The 19,563-nt window shown below is 37.6% G+C and overlaps 1 protein-coding gene across 1 annotated transcript; it reads left to right on the top strand.

Moving 5' to 3' along the window:
• Positions 1-837: 837 nt before the first annotated feature.
• Positions 838-2,031, top strand: LOC126668311 (uncharacterized). The gene has a single exon (XM_050361515.1). It carries the CDS (start codon positions 838-840, stop codon positions 2,029-2,031), a length of 1,194 nt encoding a protein of 397 aa, XP_050217472.1.
• The last annotated feature ends 17,532 nt before the right edge of the window (positions 2,032-19,563 follow it).

Here is a 19,563-nt window from a genome sequence, read left to right as displayed (position 1 = left end):
TGTCGATGCCCAGAAATCACCCACCTTTAGTTTGCAGATGACACAATCATATTTTCAAAAGTAACTCTACCAGACATCAGCAACATACATCAGCTTCTCAACAGATATGGGCAGCGAAGTGGACAATTTATCAACTACAAAAAATCAGCGGTCTTCTTTAGTGCTAATATTGACATAAATCAACGAGCCCTATTTACAGCAATGCTTGGCATACCCCAGCAATCAGTTCAAGAAAAATATTTGGGACTCCCATTCCAGATACTAAGATCCAAAAAATAAACATTTGCTAACATCATATCCATCATATCAAGCAAATTAGATGGCTGGAAGGAAAAGTTTCTCTCATCAGCAGGAAAAGAAATTTTGATTAAGGCAGTGGCTACGGCTATTCCAATATATGCAATGATGTGCTTCATGCTGCCAAAATCGCTCTGTCATAGAATCCATCAACTAGTGAGACAATTCTGGTGGGGCCAAAAAACGAATGAAAACAAAATATGCTGGATTGCGTGGAACAAAATGAGGCACCGCAAGTGGGAAGGAGGCTTAGGATTTAAAGACATAGAAAGCTTCAATCAAGCCCTTCTTGCAAAACAGTTTTGGAGAATTATGCAAAACCCTCAGAGTATGCTCTATAAAGTATTCCAGAGCCGATATTTTCCAAACACCACTATTCTACAAGGTAGACTCACAGGAAGACCCTCGTGGGGCTGGAGAAGTTTACTTTGGGGGAGAGATCTGCTAACTTAAGGTTTGCGGTGGCAAATCAATAGTGGGAATTCATTAAATTGTTATAAGGATCCTTGGATTCCGGGGGTCTTTCCATTTTTGCCGAGAATGCCTTCTCAAACTCAAGCAAACCCTGTAGATATCGCTAGCCTTATTAACCCAATAACTAGAAATTGGAAATCAGAATTGATCATGGAGATGTTTGACAGAGAAGATGCGACCAAAATTCTGGCACTTCCGCTTCCATATTGGCCCCATGAAGATAAATTGATATGGCAATATAGTCCAGATGGCAACTACACGGTTAAATCAGGTTATTTCATAGCTCTGAATAATGGCTTCAGAGGTTACCAGTCTCTCATTCCTCACCTAGCTAAATCAGACTGGAAAATGCTGTGGAAACTGCCTGTCCCAAACAAAATTAAAGTTTTTGTTTGGCGATGTATACATGACGGTTTACCTTCGGGTGCAGCTCTCCAACAAAGACTTCGCACGCCCTCAGAGTGCAAATTTTGTGGAGCTCATGAAACTCTTATGCATCTGCTTTATTTATGCCCGGCGGCCCGACAGGTTTGGTTCCAAAGTCCACTCAACTTCCGATCATCATGGGGCCCAACGACAGATTTTGCAACCCACTGGAAATCTACAATCACAAAGCTGCAGGAAATAGATGATAACATGGAGGCCGTCCCTTTGTACTGCTTCACCCTTTGGCATATTTGGAAACAAAGAAACAGTAAGATTTTCAATGATGTGCAGTTAACAGCAACAGAGACCATTCGACTAATCCTAGCGGACGCAGAAGAATTCAAGCAGTCCCAGGAACTAACAGAGAGGGATAGAAGACATGTTTCCCAAGAGCAGCAAGGTCAAATGACAGTTAGGGCTACACCTCCGGGCTTTATGAAAATCAACTATGATGCTGCTGTAGATGTCCAGAGAAAGAAGGGTTTTCCTGGTATTATTGCCAAAGATGCGAGCGATATGCAGAAAGGTAAATTCTCGGCTACATTCCAATTTATATGGGATCCAGGCATATTGGAGATGCTAGCTTTGAGGGAAGCAATGAATTGGTCCATTTCTCGTGGATGGAATAAAGCCATATTTGAAGGTGATGCCCTCCAAGTATCCAACATTGTCAACTCAGGACAATGTACAATCTCTGCATTAAGGGGTATTTGCGAAGATATTTGGCGTCTGAAAACATCCTTCACAGAGGTCTTTTTCCAGTACGTGCCACGAATCCAGAATTCCGAAGCTCACAAATGGGCCCAACAAATAAAACATTGTATCCTTACTTAAGATTTTCTCTTGTTAGCGTTTAGACTGTACTGTTTTTCATTAATATATCTCCGTTAAAAAAAATTGAACAATTCAAATTCCATTTATAATAACAAAATATTATATGATCTTAATTAAATACACTTTTAGCCTAATACTTAATTGAATTTAAATCAGTTACTTGCAGAGAATATTGTGATACTTAGTCAATATTTTGTAATTTTTCAATTTCATATCATTATCATCGATAATGTTTTATCTCTATTTTTTGTCGAATTTTTTTTTACAATAGCTTATCATTTACTAGCCAATTAGTATATTCAAAACAAGCTATATACTATATATTGTAATAAAAAAATTAATATTGCAAGAAAACCATATTTTTATTCGAGAAAATCGCTCGTAAACAAACACATCAAATGCGTAGATTTAAATAATTAGCTCTCTCCAATAGAACATCACATTATAAAAATTAACAGTAACCGAGCTAAAATAATAGCAAAATTTTTATCAATACAAAAGTAAAATTGAAAGATACTATGACCATTAAATGTTGTTACTATGGTTTATTTGCCAAATATATCCCGATTTTAAATTCATATCAATCTATCCTGACTTCTTTGAAGAATTAAAACGTCATCATTCTAAAATGACTATTATTTGTTTGAAGATCTAATAAATGAAACTGACACGATTTAAAAATATAACATTTCAACAATGGATTATAATTGTAGATAAATAAAAAAGACATTTTATGAATTAAATTTTTGGCACTAAAGTAAAAGTAAATAATGATGGAAATGATCTTCCAAATGTAACTTATAGGATCCTTACACAGTACTCTAAATTACCATATATTTTCTTCTCTTAAATAAAAATGGACAAATACTTAGGAGTGTGCACAGTCTTGGAGAATCCAGAGATTGGAAAATTTTCGGATCATATCAAGGAGATTTTAATGAAATCTCTTGAACCGTACTGTATATATCAATTCGGTGCGTTTTGAACTTTTACTTTTCAATACGGTTTAATATTGTTTATACTGGTCCAAAATATTGCTGAATTATGAGTGCGTGGATCATGAGCTGAGTTGGGCTTATTCGGGCATGAAGCCTGTTTAGCCAAGTAGATTAAAATTTCTATTATTTATTTCTTATTTATTTAGAATTTCAGTCATATTAGAGTAGATTTTTCTATTTTAGGGGGTTGTCCCTATAAATAGTTAATTTTTTATTTAATAAAGGTTACACATCAATTATCAAACAAAGTAAGAACCAAAGTTCAGGTTTTTCATCTTAATCTTCGGATTAAATTTAATTTAGGAGTAGATTTGACATTAATTCTGCTTGGGTTCCTTAACCTCCGAATTAATACTTATAGCTTGACACTGATCCTAATTGAACCTAGGTTCTCGGATTAGTACCTACTTGCGAGTAAATCCTGCCTGGACCTTAGGTTCCCGGATTGACTTGTACCTGACTTGATTCTTGGGTTACCCCTGGTAACTCATGAGTTACAAGTTGTGACTTTTGAATCGAATTTGAGCACAACTGATTAAAACATCAAACCTAAACGGAACCTACCTACAAATTCAAAGATTCGAGCTTGGAATTATTTTCACGCATACATCTTTTGGCGACTCCACTGGGGACATCAGTTTATGGTTAGCACAAAAATCGGTAACTTAAAAGACGATCAAATGTACACCCGATCAATAAGTCATTCATTAGCCGAAAGGAAGAAAACATTTTTTGACGGCATTGACTCGGGCATTGAAGAGATTATGGCTAAGGATAAATCTGTGGTACCATCAATTAAGGCACCTATCATAGAGGTACCTCCCACCGATCCTTCAAATGGGGATTCGAACCTCAGGTATGAAGATGACCTGGCCGATTATGGGCATGAAGTACCTCCCGTTCGGCCATCTCTAACTCATGCCGATCTTTTGAGAAATGAGATCACACGTGAAAATCGGCTTGGATATTATGGAGGAGATAAATTGGAGAGAGCCTTGAAACCCTTCAGAGACGAACAAAAGGCCATTCAAAGAGAAATTACGTCGGACATGGAAAACATGATAAGCAAAATCGACAATATGTCAAGAGTCATAATTGGACAGGATATTATCGAGACTACCAACAAGAGGGTTGATCTTGGCTATACACCAGCGTGCATCGACTCGCAAATAAAGGTTGACTATCATACACAGCTAATCAAGCCACTTGGTATAAATTACGGTGATGCAACTCACAATAATTCTTCGAGGTATACAGAGTATGGTGTTGCAGCTCACGATAATGACTCAGGGCATATGAAGTACGGTGTTGTAGACCATAGTAATAAATCGACTCATGATAATACTTGGGGGCATTTGGAGTATTGTGCTACAACTCACAACAATGACTTGAGAGAAATACCAAAAACTACCCTCTTACAATATGGATCGGTTCAAATTTTGAGCAAAAATAATGCCGATCCAACCTCAGGTTTAAGAGAGGTGCCACAAACATCTTTTGGCTTAGAGGAATCACCGAGCCAAGAGAATTATGGAGGTCACAACGAGATCAATAAAGGGGGCTCCATATTCTCAAATAAAAAAGAGGGCAAGTTGTTGCTTCCAAGTAAAAAGGAGGTCAAAGCTAAGAGTATCACCGTAAACATGGTACAGTTGAACTCGATAAGGATGTGTTAGGATCAAACACCTGAGGTAACTTGCCCAACTTGTAAAACGTGCTTCGCAGTATGTCACTCCCGGGCAAATGCAAAAACATTCAAGCCTAAGTCCCCTACTAGAAAATGGCGAAAACATTAACCTAAGCAATTGGTTGGAACTATAGTTTTAAGAAGGGTGTTTCGGCCAACGGAGGAGAAACCTCGAATGAGCAAAACATAAAAGAGGAGAATGCAAAGGTTGAGACAAGAGTCTCGACAACTGGCTGATACATCAAAAGCAGAGAGTAAGAAGCCGATTGCGACTATCCCATCGGTTCAAAGACGTTTTGTATTTCCAGGTAAACCTATCAATCAACCTAACCAACTGACCTTGTTAAAATTATGTAGGTCAGACTGACCGGCTAAAAAAGTACACAAGAGTTGGGTTGAAAAAAAGGAGGTACCACCCCCAAAAGATGAGGGTACTCAGATCAAGGTAAAAAAAAAACTAGTGGAAAAGGAGGCACTTCCCTCAAAAGTTGAAGTGGCGAAAATATTTTCCTACAAGGATGTGATGGTCTCCAATACTAATGGGAAATTAAAGGCTAAGGTTAAAAGTAAAGGTAACTTAGGAAAATCTCCCAACTCTTTTTATAATAAACATAGCCATAAGGGCATACTAGATGAAGATGTAGTGATGCCAAACAAAGAAGAAAAAAGTTCGGCTATGATGTCACTCAACAAACCACCGACTAGCATGACAAGGCACATTCGACCACTATATATTAAGGCTAATGTTAACAAGGTGGCGTTAAACCAAATTATAATTGATAACGGAGCTGGGGTGAACATCTTGCCTACGCGCATGCTGAAAATGATTAGAGTCGAGAGAGACCAATTGGAACCCACTGATGTTTACATGACTGATTTTGCTGGTGCTGAGACTTCAGTTGAAGGGTATAGTATCCTAAAGGTAAAAGTTGGCCGAGTAGAGACAGAAGAAGGTTTCTTCGTTGTCAATGCAAGGAGTAATTACAACATCTTACTCGGCCGTGACTTGATACATTCAAACATGTGTGTACCATCCACAATGCATCAAATGTTAATCATGTGGCATGAAGATGGTGTAGCAGAGGTGGTACAAGGCGATCCAAACCCTTTTGAGGAGAATAGCAATGTATTGGAGGCCTTAATGTATGATGATCAAGTTAAAGATATCCAGTCGCTCAGCACAAGGTACCGCAACACTCCACAACTTGTGGTAACTACGGATCGGCCGATAGCGGTAACCCTCGGAGGCAAGGGACGATCTACCATACTCCCAAACCCCGATGATTAATAAGCATCAAAAGATTAAGAGTGAGGTGAGAGACCTTGAGGGAAAGTCTGAGATGTATTCAACTAGGTGCATTTATGAGAATCCAGATCAAGATCCAACCAACTTGTTGAAAGTAACTGACTTGCGAGTAACCTCAGGAAAGTTAGAGGATGGCTTTGCTCGGGTGCAAGATAAGCTCAGATCAAGATATGTAATTTGGTAACCTGGTGGTATAGATCGGCACTTAAGTGTGCATTTTTTAAATTTGAACTTAACTTCGCCCAGGGATGAGTACCCTATGTCGATCGCCGACATGCGAGTAGAAGGTGTGGCTGGACATACCATCCTTAGCGTCTTTGGATGCCCACCCAATGTACAAATCAAGTACCGATTGCAAAAGAGGACTTCTCCAAGACGGCTTTCCGTTTGTTCTGGACCGATTGGCGCTTATATGTACATAGTGATACCATTCGGACTTAAGTAAACATCTGGCCGATCGACGGATAATTTCTTAGGTTTCTTGGTTCACCATCGGGGGGAGGAAATGGATAAGAAGAAGGCGAAAATAATAGTAAATATTGAACCACGTAAGACCAAGAAACAACCCTAGTTCGGATAAGTTGGCCGAATTTCTAAAGTTTTTGAGCTTAAATACCCTTGTTCCAAAAGTTCCAGAAAAGAATAGCTAAGTATCAAAGCCCACAAAATAATGTCAAACTAGACTATGCTAAAAAGATCGTTGATCAACTTCCACTTTTTGGCGTACTCCTTGCAAGATTCATCATACTGAGTTGTTTGGTAGTGAGTTCGTTCTTGAGGATGGATCACCGTTTTTTCGGAGGTACACCTTTTGCCAAGCCAACTCCAAACCTTTCTTGGAGAGGGTTCAACAATTTCATCCTAACAAATATCAATCTTGGGGGCAAGGTCCTTCCCTTCATTACTCAAATTTTGGACTTGCTCATCTAGGAGGGTCTCTTCAAGCTTCTTGTCTTCATAGTTGCGCCGAATATGACTTGCCAAAATAACAAAGTTTTTTACCTAGAGTAGTTCAGCAATTTTTGCGTACCTAAGGTTAAAATTTTGGCACTTAGGTGAAATTCGTTCCTAAGATTAAAAGTTTTATACTTAGGAGAAATTCGACGATGAGGTTAAAAGTTCGACACTTGGGTGAAATATGCCACTTGGTGAAGTTTGGCCTTTAGGTGAAATTTGTACCTAAGGTTAAAATTTTGACACCTAAGTGAAATTTGGCGTTCCGGTGAAGTTTGGCACTTAGGTGAAGTTTGATGCTGATGAGAAATTCCACAGCCTAAGGGTGTTTTTTTTTTTGCAACCTAAGAATTAGCACATGGGTAAAATTTTGCAAGAAAGAAGCTCGGCCTAGGGGTGGTTCGGCCATGAGAGGTTCGATGTCACGACCCAAATTATTGAGCCGCGACCGGCGCTAGGGAACGGGAGTGGTAGCTCCGGAACCCGTAGCAAGCCTTAAAATCACAATTTATTTTTTTCGCAAATATAAAATAAACAAATAACAACAAACAACGGAAGCCAATACTCGTATATAACATATTACCAAATATACACACTAACTGTTTCAAAATCTCGCGGGCTCTAGTTACCGTACCCTGTACGAACTGGCCTCGCGGTACTATACACAGCAGTTAGTGTCTCAACTGTCACACCGGCATCTGGGGCCGTGGATCATATACAAACACGTAGCCTATCAAAAACATATAAACAAAGACAGCAGTCGATATGTACAATCAAAATAAAACTGCTGACTAGGCTACTATTCTGCTGACACCGGACCACTACTGCAGCATTAACAGAAGTCATAAACTAACATATACAGATGACTTCTGCACTCCAAAATTGGTCTCTAGCTAAGTCCACAAGCTAAGAACCTGAAAGACATCAAAGGTGAGGGGTCAGTATTTGGGGAAATACTGAGTGAGTTTGCATTTACTAACGGTATTAATATAAAAACATAGCATCGCATCTCAAGAAAATATTAATGTAAAACATATAAACAGGTATTTGATCCGTACGAAACTAATATCCTAGCATGCGACTCATCTCTCGAATAATCACATATCATTCAATCCAAACGTAAATATCAATTGCGAGTCCAACTCGCTGGTGGCCCAGCCACTAGATACGGGGACTTCCAGGCTACACCGTAGCCGAGTTCACTCTGCGTATCTAAATCATATACCCAATCGTAAATATCAATCGCGAGTCTAACTCGCTGGTGGCCCAGCCACATAAATTTTATAATCATCAACAGCTCCCAGCTGTGTCAAGTCGTTTCTTAAATGCAAATATACTAGACTGACTCGATACTGGTGATCACACAGCCTATTGACACCCAATAGGTAGCTAGTTTCATCGGATCGCATACTAGTTCTCGTACATAGAAATTAAGTAAACATATAACATTTCAATCAATTATAGGTAATGCGATGCGTATAAACAGTATATATATCTATATAAAATAACTTTAATATATAATACACGAAAGTAAAGTGCAACTCACTGTGACCGCAAACCAAGAAATGATATGATCGATCTGATGGTATGCCCCCGCTAGTCCGCTTCTACTGACTCCACTATTCGCTGACACGTCTGGTACATTGTTTTTGATTAGACGTGCACTTTATACTTTAATACATATAATACTTTCATAATTTAACTATTGGTTTCATTCTTTGTATTACTCTCGTATTCAGAAACTCTTAGTCGTGTCCACGACGTATTAAATACTACTTCTTGTATCCGAGAGTTATATATTTCTTTTAATACTTTACATTATCGTCACTCGCGTAAAACGTCGAGCTAAGTTTATTTCAGTCCCTCGGACAAAAGTCTGTTTTAGTCTCTCATGAAATACGCGTCTGCACAAGGTGGTGTGCGTTCGTACACCATGGGTGTGCGTTCGCACACCGGTGTGCGTCCGCACACTGTGGGTGTGCGTTCGCACACCTTCACTGGTGTGCGTTCGCACACCACTGGTGTGCGTTCGCACACCACTGGTGTGCGTTCGCACACCATCTCAGGTGTGCGTTCGCACACCACGGGTGTGCGATCGCACACCACGTGCAATCTGCACGTTTCCGGGCTTCCCGTCATGCTATCACTTGTTATACATGTCAATTTCTCCGTTTCCAACAAAACCCGTAACTTTGTTTCTCCAAAAACGCTAAAATCAAGTTTAAATCCATAATTCCAATTCCTAAACTAAAACAGCCCAAATAACTCAATTTCAGCACCAATTCCCGAAATTTTACCTTGAAATGAAGCTCAAGATCAGTAGAGGATTGAATTCCGAAGAGATTGCCGCGAAAATCACGTGAATCGGACGTCGTACGGAGAAACGGCGGCGAAACGACGGAAATCGATCGACTGAAGCTTCTGGACTCTGATTCTTCTTCTTCATTCATAATTCCTTAAATATATATGATTTGGTTAAAAGCTCACTTGAGTCCTTGTTCTTTTTATTTCTTATCATTTATCTTTTAAACTTTTCCTTCTTACGATTTAGTCCATAGCTAAATCGTTAAACTCTTTTATTACGACTTATACGTATTATTTATATCCGATAAATAATACGAAGTTCGATATTAACACTTTCCCGTCAAACTTATAAATTTCCATTTTTGACATAAAGTGGCTAAATTACCACTTTGGTCCCTGCTCTTTATTTTGGGCTTTTCTTGACATTTTTCCTTTTAATTCCAATTCTAACTTTAGAATTGAAATATAACCTTGATTTCCACATAACCAATTTCCCAAAACCGACCTACTTGAAACTTATTTACTTTATCTTTTCAGAAATTCTTCTAATATTGCCACTCTGGCGAATCAAAATTAGACACGTGGTCCAATTAGCTAATTAATTATTTTGGGGTATTACATTCTTCCCCCCTTAATAAAATTCGTCCTCGAATTTTCATAAAACTTGTTGGGATCTTAAAATCGTCCTTATACTTTCCTTGACGTCCATTACTACGTGTCAGACTTAGTTTCTTCTTTTACTTTAAATCTTAGCTTTCACTTATAGTTATGACTTTGTACTTATTGTTAATCGATTATCTATCTTGTTCATAGTAGCTTCTTGCTGTTGCATAGTTGAGAATCTTCTCATTGCTACTTTCGTTTCATTTGTTGTCTTCCCCAAAATAGAGTAACCTTGGACGTATCCTTGATGTCGTAGTCCTTGCGTCATTGCTATCTAATTGTTACTAATCATTGTCTAACATTTTTCGTTCCATCATTTCATTTCCAGTAGCCATGGGGTTGTTACTCATCTTCTTTATACGTGAATGGTCACAACGTGTTGATTCCACCTTTAATAACGTACTTACTTTATTTATACTCTTTGAGTATTTTCCTTTCGTAATCACAACCTACGACTTTTAGTCTTATTATTATCTAATGATATCATCCTTCTTCCTTACTGATTATCGTCGTTGCTTACTCCTTTCTACCGTTATCTGACATCTTACTCCTGATTAACTAATTTCTTTCAACTTGTACCCTGTCTAGCACAGTTACTATCTCTTAACATAGCTAAACTTGATACATCCTTCATTATCTCCCACTTCTTATTCTTTCGCTTCTTTAAGCTATCGAAAACTTTACGTCGTCCTATTGGTCGTGATCCTTTGTTCTTTACCATAGTTTTAGATACGTAATTTACATTACTTCTGATCGTATGGCTTGTATAGTCTCTCTTATGCACTAATATTACTTATATTCTTATCCCCTTCACTTTCATCTAATTGCGCTTTGAAAGTTTACCTTGAATCTCTTATTGACTTTTCATTCAATAATGTTTTTCCTTTACGTCATAGTTCCTTATTCAAGATGACCTCATAATAATCCTACATGCTTCTTTAGTATTTAACTATTTCGAGAACTTTTCTCGTTAATCAGCTTTCTTTCTATTTTACACTTCTGCTTCTTACTGTCAATTCTTTAATTTCACTGTCATCCCATTCGCTTTATGCTTCCTTAGCACTTATATCTTGATTTTAATTGTCTTCAAATATCTTGGTCTCTTTGTACTAGTATCAACTCTTGTCTTGTCTTTTACTTGTTATATTCGTTACATTTTTCCTTCGTTTATAGCAGTTCTATTACTGTTATTCTATTCTGATAATTCTTATGACGTATTTCTAGAACTTTCACTTCTCTAATCACCTTACTAAATTTTGAGGGTACTTGAATTTTACCCTTACACTTTTCTTCATATCATCCACCATTCTTACATTTACTGATACGTATGTCTATACGTGTACCTTTCTCCTTTCTGTTAATGTAACTTACAATTCTTAAGGCTGATATTAGTAATTTTACTTAATATCAGTCATATAACATTACTATCTCTCTTGATCTATTTAATTTAAACTTTCGTATCTTGCAAAATCGTATGCTTCGTCAATTCGTATCCTTCCTCTTTCTACTCCTGTATCCTTAAATACTGATATTGTTAACGTTATATCTCCTTTAAATATCATTTGATATCCATCATTCGTATTACCATCTCTTTTGGCCTTCATACTTTTAATTTCTCCTCTTCAATTACGATTTTCTAATGCTACTTCGTTTATTTCAATTATAAGAATAATCATATATATCCTTATATATATGTTACGTTTCTTTCGTCTTGCACGACTCCCTGTCGTTCCATCCTTTACTCTTGTATAAAGATAATTGCTGTATCCTTAAATATCGCTAGTGTATCGCAGCGTATCTGTGTATGCTTCCCGATAATCACTCCTTTAGCTTCATTAGCCGAATTACAATAATTATTAACATGGCTTTATTCTTTTATTGGAGTTTCTTTCACAGTTTTATTCTTATTTAATAAGAATCTTTTATTCTTTGTCGCAGGGCTTTATATCCGAGTTTACTTACTAAACAAAACGATTTTAAAACTTCTTTTGGCTGCGCAGCTCTTTCTAAACCATTTTTCATAAATCACTTAAAATCGTTAGTACAATTGTTGCTCAGAGTGATGACATCTCTCATCACCAAGGAGTTGCTCAAAATCGCAGTTTCTTTTTCCATTACAAAGATATGATGCATGATCTAAAATTTTAAAAATCATTCTTTTATGCATTTCTATCGTGGTTATGCAATGTCACATGCGACGCCTGAGCACAATTGTACCTTGAAAGATCATAAAAACTTTCAAAATCTTCATAAAATTGTAAGTCTTACTCTAGATTATACGCTCTGCGACTATTAACGGCTTCCTTTATACTTATTGAGTATATTTCAAATTTTTGTACTGCTGTCAAATTTTTGTATTGCTGTCATTTTCCGTCATTTACAGACTGTTCGTCTGTCACATCACTTCTCTCTCCATATCTCCGATAACTCAATTAAATTCAAAATTCTTTATTACTGTCATCACCACATCCACTTCTGCAATATTCTATTCTACGTCATATACAGACGCAGATACCGATGTTTCACATCGACTTCCTGCAAGCGATTCATTTCTTTCTTCAAATACTAAAACGTAATATAGGAATTACGTTTGCGATAATTATGTTATGATGTTTATTGTATTATTGTTTTTATGTGTTATGTTTATATGTTCTTTTATTAGGCGCGTGTTTAACAATAGTGCTTCTTATAGGTTCTCGCTTTCCGAGGTATTATCCTAAAGGCAAAACCTATTACTGACACTCTACTATGCAATGCAGCAATTATATAAACGCAATAATGCAAACACATAAACACAATTACCCAAAGCATATAAATCACTAATACCTGGAGGTGCCTGACGCGGAACGTTAGGTTCCCTAATAACTATGCCTGTATGTCGGCCCCTAACTGTTCTACCTGAGTTTCGTCCACCTCTCTGCACAAAATAAGGGTTAGTTGTAGTTCTGGAGGATGCACTGACGTAATCTGGGTGGTACTCACGTCTAAAGTAATAAGGTCGTATCGGATCACCCGACCATTCATGCTCTGTTTCAATCCTACGGGCCATTGTAGTAAGTGTGCTGAAATGTTCGTCCACATGCCCATACAGCTCATCAAACTGAGGTCCTAAACCCCTGACATATCTGCGATTAATGGTCCTATTATCTTCGTTCAGATTAGGAACTCCCTCTGCCATCCGCAGAAAGTCAGTAGAGTACGCTCCTACAGTTAACATCCCTCTAGAAAAAGAACGCATCTGCCTCCTAACCTGATTTAAGGCTATCTGTGCCTGACCGTTAGCTATGTCCGCATCTTCCCTTAAATTGCGGTATCTCCGCACACTTGACCAGAAATAGTCACCTCTGTATTCCTCGACATCTAATTCATCTAACTCTTCTTCTTCTTCAAACTCTTCTTCCTGAGGATTTTCCTCTTCTGCTTCTTCTTCCAATTCTTCTTCTGGATCCTCCTCAGGATCCTCCTCAGGGTCTTCCTCAGGATCTTCTTCAAGATCCTCTTCCGGATCTTCCTCCGGTTCTTCTTCCTCTTCTTCGCTGTATTCAATCTCCGGCGAATGTTCTCTAACTCTGTTCCTGGAAGAACTACCTATCTCTGACACAGACATAAAACCATTTTGATATATTTCTGGTGATGTTCCATTATCTGCGTGGAATCCATTCTGATGGACCCCAGATGGCTCGCCTACTTCATTATGAAACCCGTTTTGAAATATAGGAGGCGCTTCCTCCCGTTCTTCCTCAGCATGCGACTGAGCTCCGTTTTGCCCAGACATGCTGAAAAGAAACAATTTCGAACGTAAGCGACCATCTGAGCCCATTTCACACGCAATTCCAAAATCAGCTTATATAATGCTGTAAACATTTAGCATTTAATCCAACTGCACGTAATTCGCAAGCAGATAATCACTTAACAATTTCAGCGCGAGTAGCAAATACTTAACCCTCTCAATTGTTCATAATTGCAAACATGTAACCATCTTCTATATCTTAGCACAAGCAACACATACTTAATTGCTTTAACCGTTTGCATGAACAGATACTATTCACTTACTAACTTAATAGTCCTGGTTCGCGCGCGTAATGCCACGTACTACTAATGCACATCTAACACAATTACAGACAACCACGGTCTGACTCTTGCTGCAGTAGTTCCTAGGTATACTTACTGACAATTACTCCCTGTCAAACAAACAATCAGACAACTCTAGCAGTGGTAACTGGACCAAACTGCTCTCAAACAAACATTGAAATAAACTTGCAGTGGTAACTGGACCAAACTGCTCTGATACCAACTTTGTCACGACCCAAATTATTGAGCCGCGACCGGCGCTAGGGAACGGGAGTGGTAGCTCCGGAACCCGTAGCAAGCCTTAAAATCACAATTTATTTTTTTCGCAAATATAAAATAAACAAATAACAACAAACAACGGAAGCCAATACTCGTATATAACATATTACCAAATATACACACTAACTGTTTCAAAATCTCGCGGGCTCTAGTTACCGTACCCTGTACGAACTGGCCTCGCGGTACTATACACAGCAGTTAGTGTCTCAACTGTCACACCGGCATCTGGGGCCGTGGATCATATACAAACACGTAGCCTATCAAAAACATATAAACAAAGACAGCAGTCGATATGTACAATCAAAATAAAACTGCTGACTAGGCTACTATTCTGCTGACACCGGACCACTACTGCAGCATTAACAGAAGTCATAAACTAACATATACAGATGACTTCTGCACTCCAAAATTGGTCTCTAGCTAAGTCCACAAGCTAAGCACCTGAAAGACATCAAAGGTGAGGGGTCAGTATTTGGGGAAATACTGAGTGAGTTTGCATTTACTAACGGTATTAATATAAAAACATAGCATCGCATCTCAAGAAAATATTAATGTAAAACATATAAACAGGTATTTGATCCGTACGAAACTAATATCCTAGCATGCGACTCATCTCTCGAATAATCACATATCATTCAATCCAAACGTAAATATCAATTGCGAGTCCAACTCGCTGGTGGCCCAGCCACTAGATACGGGGACTTCCAGGCTACACCGTAGCCGAGTTCACTCTGCGTATCTAAATCATATACCCAATCGTAAATATCAATCGCGAGTCTAACTCGCTGGTGGCCCAGCCACATAAATTTTATAATCATCAACAGCTCCCAGCTGTGTCAAGTCTTTTTTTAAATGCAAATATACTAGACTGACTCGATACTGGTGATCACACAGCCTATTGACACCCAATAGGTAGCTAGTTTCATCGGATCGCATACTAGTTCTCGTACATAGAAATTAAGTAAACATATAACATTTCAATCAATTATAGGTAATGCGATGCGTATAAACAGTATATATATCTATATAAAATAACTTTAATATATAATACACGAAAGTAAAGTGCAACTCACTGTGACCGCAAACCAAGAAATGATATGATCGATCTGATGGTATGCCCCCGCTAGTCCGCTTCTACTGACTCCACTATTCGCTGACACGTCTGGTACATTGTTTTTGATTAGACGTGCACTTTATACTTTAATACATATAATACTTTCATAATTTAACTATTGGTTTCATTCTTTGTATTACTCTCGTATTCAGAAACTCTTAGTCGTGTCCACGACGTATTAAATACTACTTCTTGTATCCGAGAGTTATATATTTCTTTTAATACTTTACATTATCGTCACTCGCGTAAAACGTCGAGCTAAGTTTATTTCAGTCCCTCGGACAAAAGTCTGTTTTAGTCTCTCATGAAATACGCGTCTGCACAAGGTGGTGTGCGTTCGTACACCATGGGTGTGCGTTCGCACACCGGTGTGCGTCCGCACACTGTGGGTGTGCGTTCGCACACCTTCACTGGTGTGCGTTCGCACACCTTCACTGGTGTGCGTTCGCACACCACTGGTGTGCGTTCGCACACCATCTCAGGTGTGCGTTCGCACACCACGGGTGTGCGATCGCACACCACGTGCAATCTGCACGCAGTCCCCGGAAACATCGTTTCCGGGCTTCCCGTCATGCTATCACTTGTCATACATGTCAATTTCTCCGTTTCCAACAAAACCCGTAACTTTGTTTCTCCAAAAACGCTAAAATCAAGTTTAAATCCATAATTCCAATTCCTAAACTAAAACAGCCCAAATAACTCAATTTCAGCACCAATTCCCGAAATTTTACCTTGAAATGAAGCTCAAGATCAGTAGAGGATTGAATTCCGAAGAGATTGCCGCGAAAATCACGTGAATCGGACGTCGTACGGAGAAACGGCGGCGAAACGACGGAAATCGATCGACTGAAGCTTCTGGACTCTGATTCTTCTTCTTCATTCATAATTCCTTAAATATATATGATTTGGTTAAAAGCTCACTTGAGTCCTTGTTCTTTTTATTTCTTATCATTTATCTTTTAAACTTTTCCTTCTTACGATTTAGTCCATAGCTAAATCGTTAAACTCTTTTATTACGACTTATACGTATTATTTATATCCGATAAATAATACGAAGTTCGATATTAACACTTTCCCGTCAAACTTATAAATTTCCATTTTTGACATAAAGTGGCTAAATTACCACTTTGGTCCCTGCTCTTTATTTTGGGCTTTTCTTGACATTTTTCCTTTTAATTCCAATTCTAACTTTAGAATTGAAATATAACCTTGATTTCCACATAACCAATTTCCCAAAACCGACCTACTTGAAACTTATTTACTTTATCTTTTCAGAAATTCTTCTAATATTGCCACTCTGGCGAATCAAAATTAGACACGTGGTCCAATTAGCTAATTAATTATTTTGGGGTATTACATTCGACCAACATCATGAAGTTTGAAACTTGTGAGAAAGTCGACGCTTAAGTGAAGTTTATAACTTAGGTGAAATTTGATACTTGTGTGAAGTTTGTCACTTAGGTGAAATTCGTACATGAGGTTAAAAGTTCGACACTTGTGAGAAATTCGACACTTAGGTGAAGTTTGAAACTTAGGTGAAATTTGACACTTGGGTGAAGTTTGTCACTTATGTAAAATTCATACCTAAGGTTAAATTTCGACACTTAGGCAAAATTCAGCTTTTGGGTGAAGTTTGGAACTTAGGTGAAATTTGTACCTAAGGTCAAAAGTTCAACACTTATGTGAAATTCGTACTTAAAGTTAAGAGTTCAACACTTAGGTGAAATTTGACATTTGGGTGAAGGTTGACATTTAAGTGAAATTTCACCTAAAGTTCAAGATTTAAAGATCATACCTAAGGCTGGTAATTTTTCACTTAGGTGAAATTCGTACCTAACATTAAAAGTTTGACACTTAGGTGAAATTTGGTGCTTAGTTGGAATTTGATAGTTAGATAAAATTTTGATAGTTTAAGGGTATTCTTTACAATCTAAGTAATTCGGCGAGGTTACTGAGTTTGGTGAGCTGATTGGTTCTGTGGGTTTGACCATTTAGCCTCATCTGAGTTCAACAATTGGGTAAAATCAATTCGGCAACTCGGCGGGTCAGCTTGTTAACTCGGCTAGTCAACTCGTTAACTCGGTGAGTCAACTCGGCGAGTCGGTTCAGCGAGTTTTATATAGGTAGGCTTGAGCTCGTTTTTGCGGTACCTTTGATTCTGACAAGTTTCAGCACTACAAAAGCTAACTTGGGTTCAACGATTTCAAAGATTAAAAAGTTTTAATGGTAAGTTTACCACCAAGTTCGGCAATTTTTTTATGTGAGTTCGGTCTTCGGCTCTGAGGTTCGTCCGGCAGCAGGGTCAGTGATAGATGCGGCAGCTCGGAGGTGGAGTTTGTTCAGCGACAAAATTCAACAAGGTGGTTCAGATGATGAAGTTTGGCAAGGACAACCTCAAATTAGTTTGGCAAAAGCAACCTCCTTTAAGTTCGACATAGCTTAAATTGCTTCGGCGCTATTAACGTTTTTAGCGGGGTTAGTACGACAAGTTCTGCATTCGACTGAGGTTAATATTATAATTTTGGGTCAAGATTAAACAAGCTTAATATTTTGAATATCAAATTTGTTGGGGGCATTGTTTATACTGGCCCAAAATATTGCTGAATTATGAGTGCGTGGATCATGAGCTGAGTTGGGCTTATTTGGGCATGGTTAGCCAAGTAGATTAGAATTTCTATTATTATTTTTTATTTATTTAGAATTTTCGTCATATTAGAATAGGTTTTCCTATTTTAGGGGGTTGTCCCTATAAATAGTTAATTTTTCATTTAATAAAAATTACACATCAATTATCAAACAAACCAAAAAGCAAAGTTCAGGCTTATTATCTTAATCTCCAAATTAAATTTAACTTAGGAGTAAATTTGACATTAATTCTACTTGAATTCCTTAACCTCCGGATTAATACTTATAACTTGACACTGATCCCATTTGAACCTAGGTTCTCAGATTAGTACCTACTTGCATGTAAGTGATTCTTGAGTTATCCCTGATAACTCGTGAGTTATAATTTGCGACTTTTGAATCAAATTTAAGTACAACCGATTAAAGCAGAGCTTGGAATTATTTTCACGCAAACATATACTAACTGTTTGGTAATGCTTTTTCAGTTTTCGTATGATTTTCTATCCGGAGAAAAATACATTCAGAACACGTGTAAATATTTTTACTATAAAATCTGACGACTCTTTCTATTGATGTTTAATCAATAAAAATAATTATTTTTTTCGTCCAATATAAATGTCCAGTTTTAAAAAAGATACCCCAAAATTCTTTTCTATTTCTAATTTTTAAACATACTCTTATTTATAATTCGTTAATGAGCTAGTATGTATTATTAAATTGTGCGATGAAGGCGGCAATACAATACTAAAACAAATGTTGCATGGTGGCAATGAAAGAAAATCTAACTCTTTTTTGTGTCAATTCTGATGCTAAAAGTATAATTGCTAAAAGTATAATAGATGCTTTCAATCACAAAGAGGAGCTGCTCACTTATAGTTTGGTAGCCAATAGGAGCTGCTATGTTTTTTGTTTATTTGGTATAATTGTATCCGGCTTTCAAGGCTTGGCCATGATTAATCTCGATCCAACCCGCATCACCCACCTGACATGGTGGATAAGTCTACCAGTAGAAATTTTGAGACCTTAGAAAATTTAACAATGTAGCTCACTACTTGGCAAAGAAGGCTCTTAGAGAGAATGTTTCTTGCCATATCTAGGAAGGAGTCGTTCGTCCAGAAATTAACTGCTTTGTACTGGCTGATCATCAGCTTTTTGTTTAATTAATACATCCTTATCTCAAACATAAAATAAAATTGGACTAACACTATTAAGATACATGTTACAAATTAATTATGTATCCAGATATTCAATAAATAATCACTGATCGTAGTTTCCTTGTGAAAGAAACTGAAATTCGCTTCTAATTTGCATAATTTATATGTGATTATCTGTGATTTCTTAAAGAGTAATGCTATAGAACCCAACACTTTTAACTCACTTTTTTGTACCGTCTGACGTGGCAATCAAAGAGGGGGATTGATTAAATTCTGTTTTTTGAGATATATACTTTTGAGTAGGAATTAGACGAATGAAACTTTGCCACGTAATGTGGGTTAAAAAAGTTGGTACAAAGTGTTGGGTTATAAAACAA

Source organism: Mercurialis annua, linkage group LG2, assembly GCF_937616625.2.
Source record: "Mercurialis annua linkage group LG2, ddMerAnnu1.2, whole genome shotgun sequence".
NCBI classification, from domain to species: domain Eukaryota; kingdom Viridiplantae; phylum Streptophyta; class Magnoliopsida; order Malpighiales; family Euphorbiaceae; genus Mercurialis; species Mercurialis annua.
This window is presented reverse-complemented; position numbering and strand designations above follow the sequence as displayed.

Coding starts and splice junctions, on each gene's coding strand:
- LOC126668311 (XM_050361515.1), top strand. CDS start 838: ATGCCTTCTCAAACTCAAGCAAACCCTGTAGATATCGCTAGCCTTATT.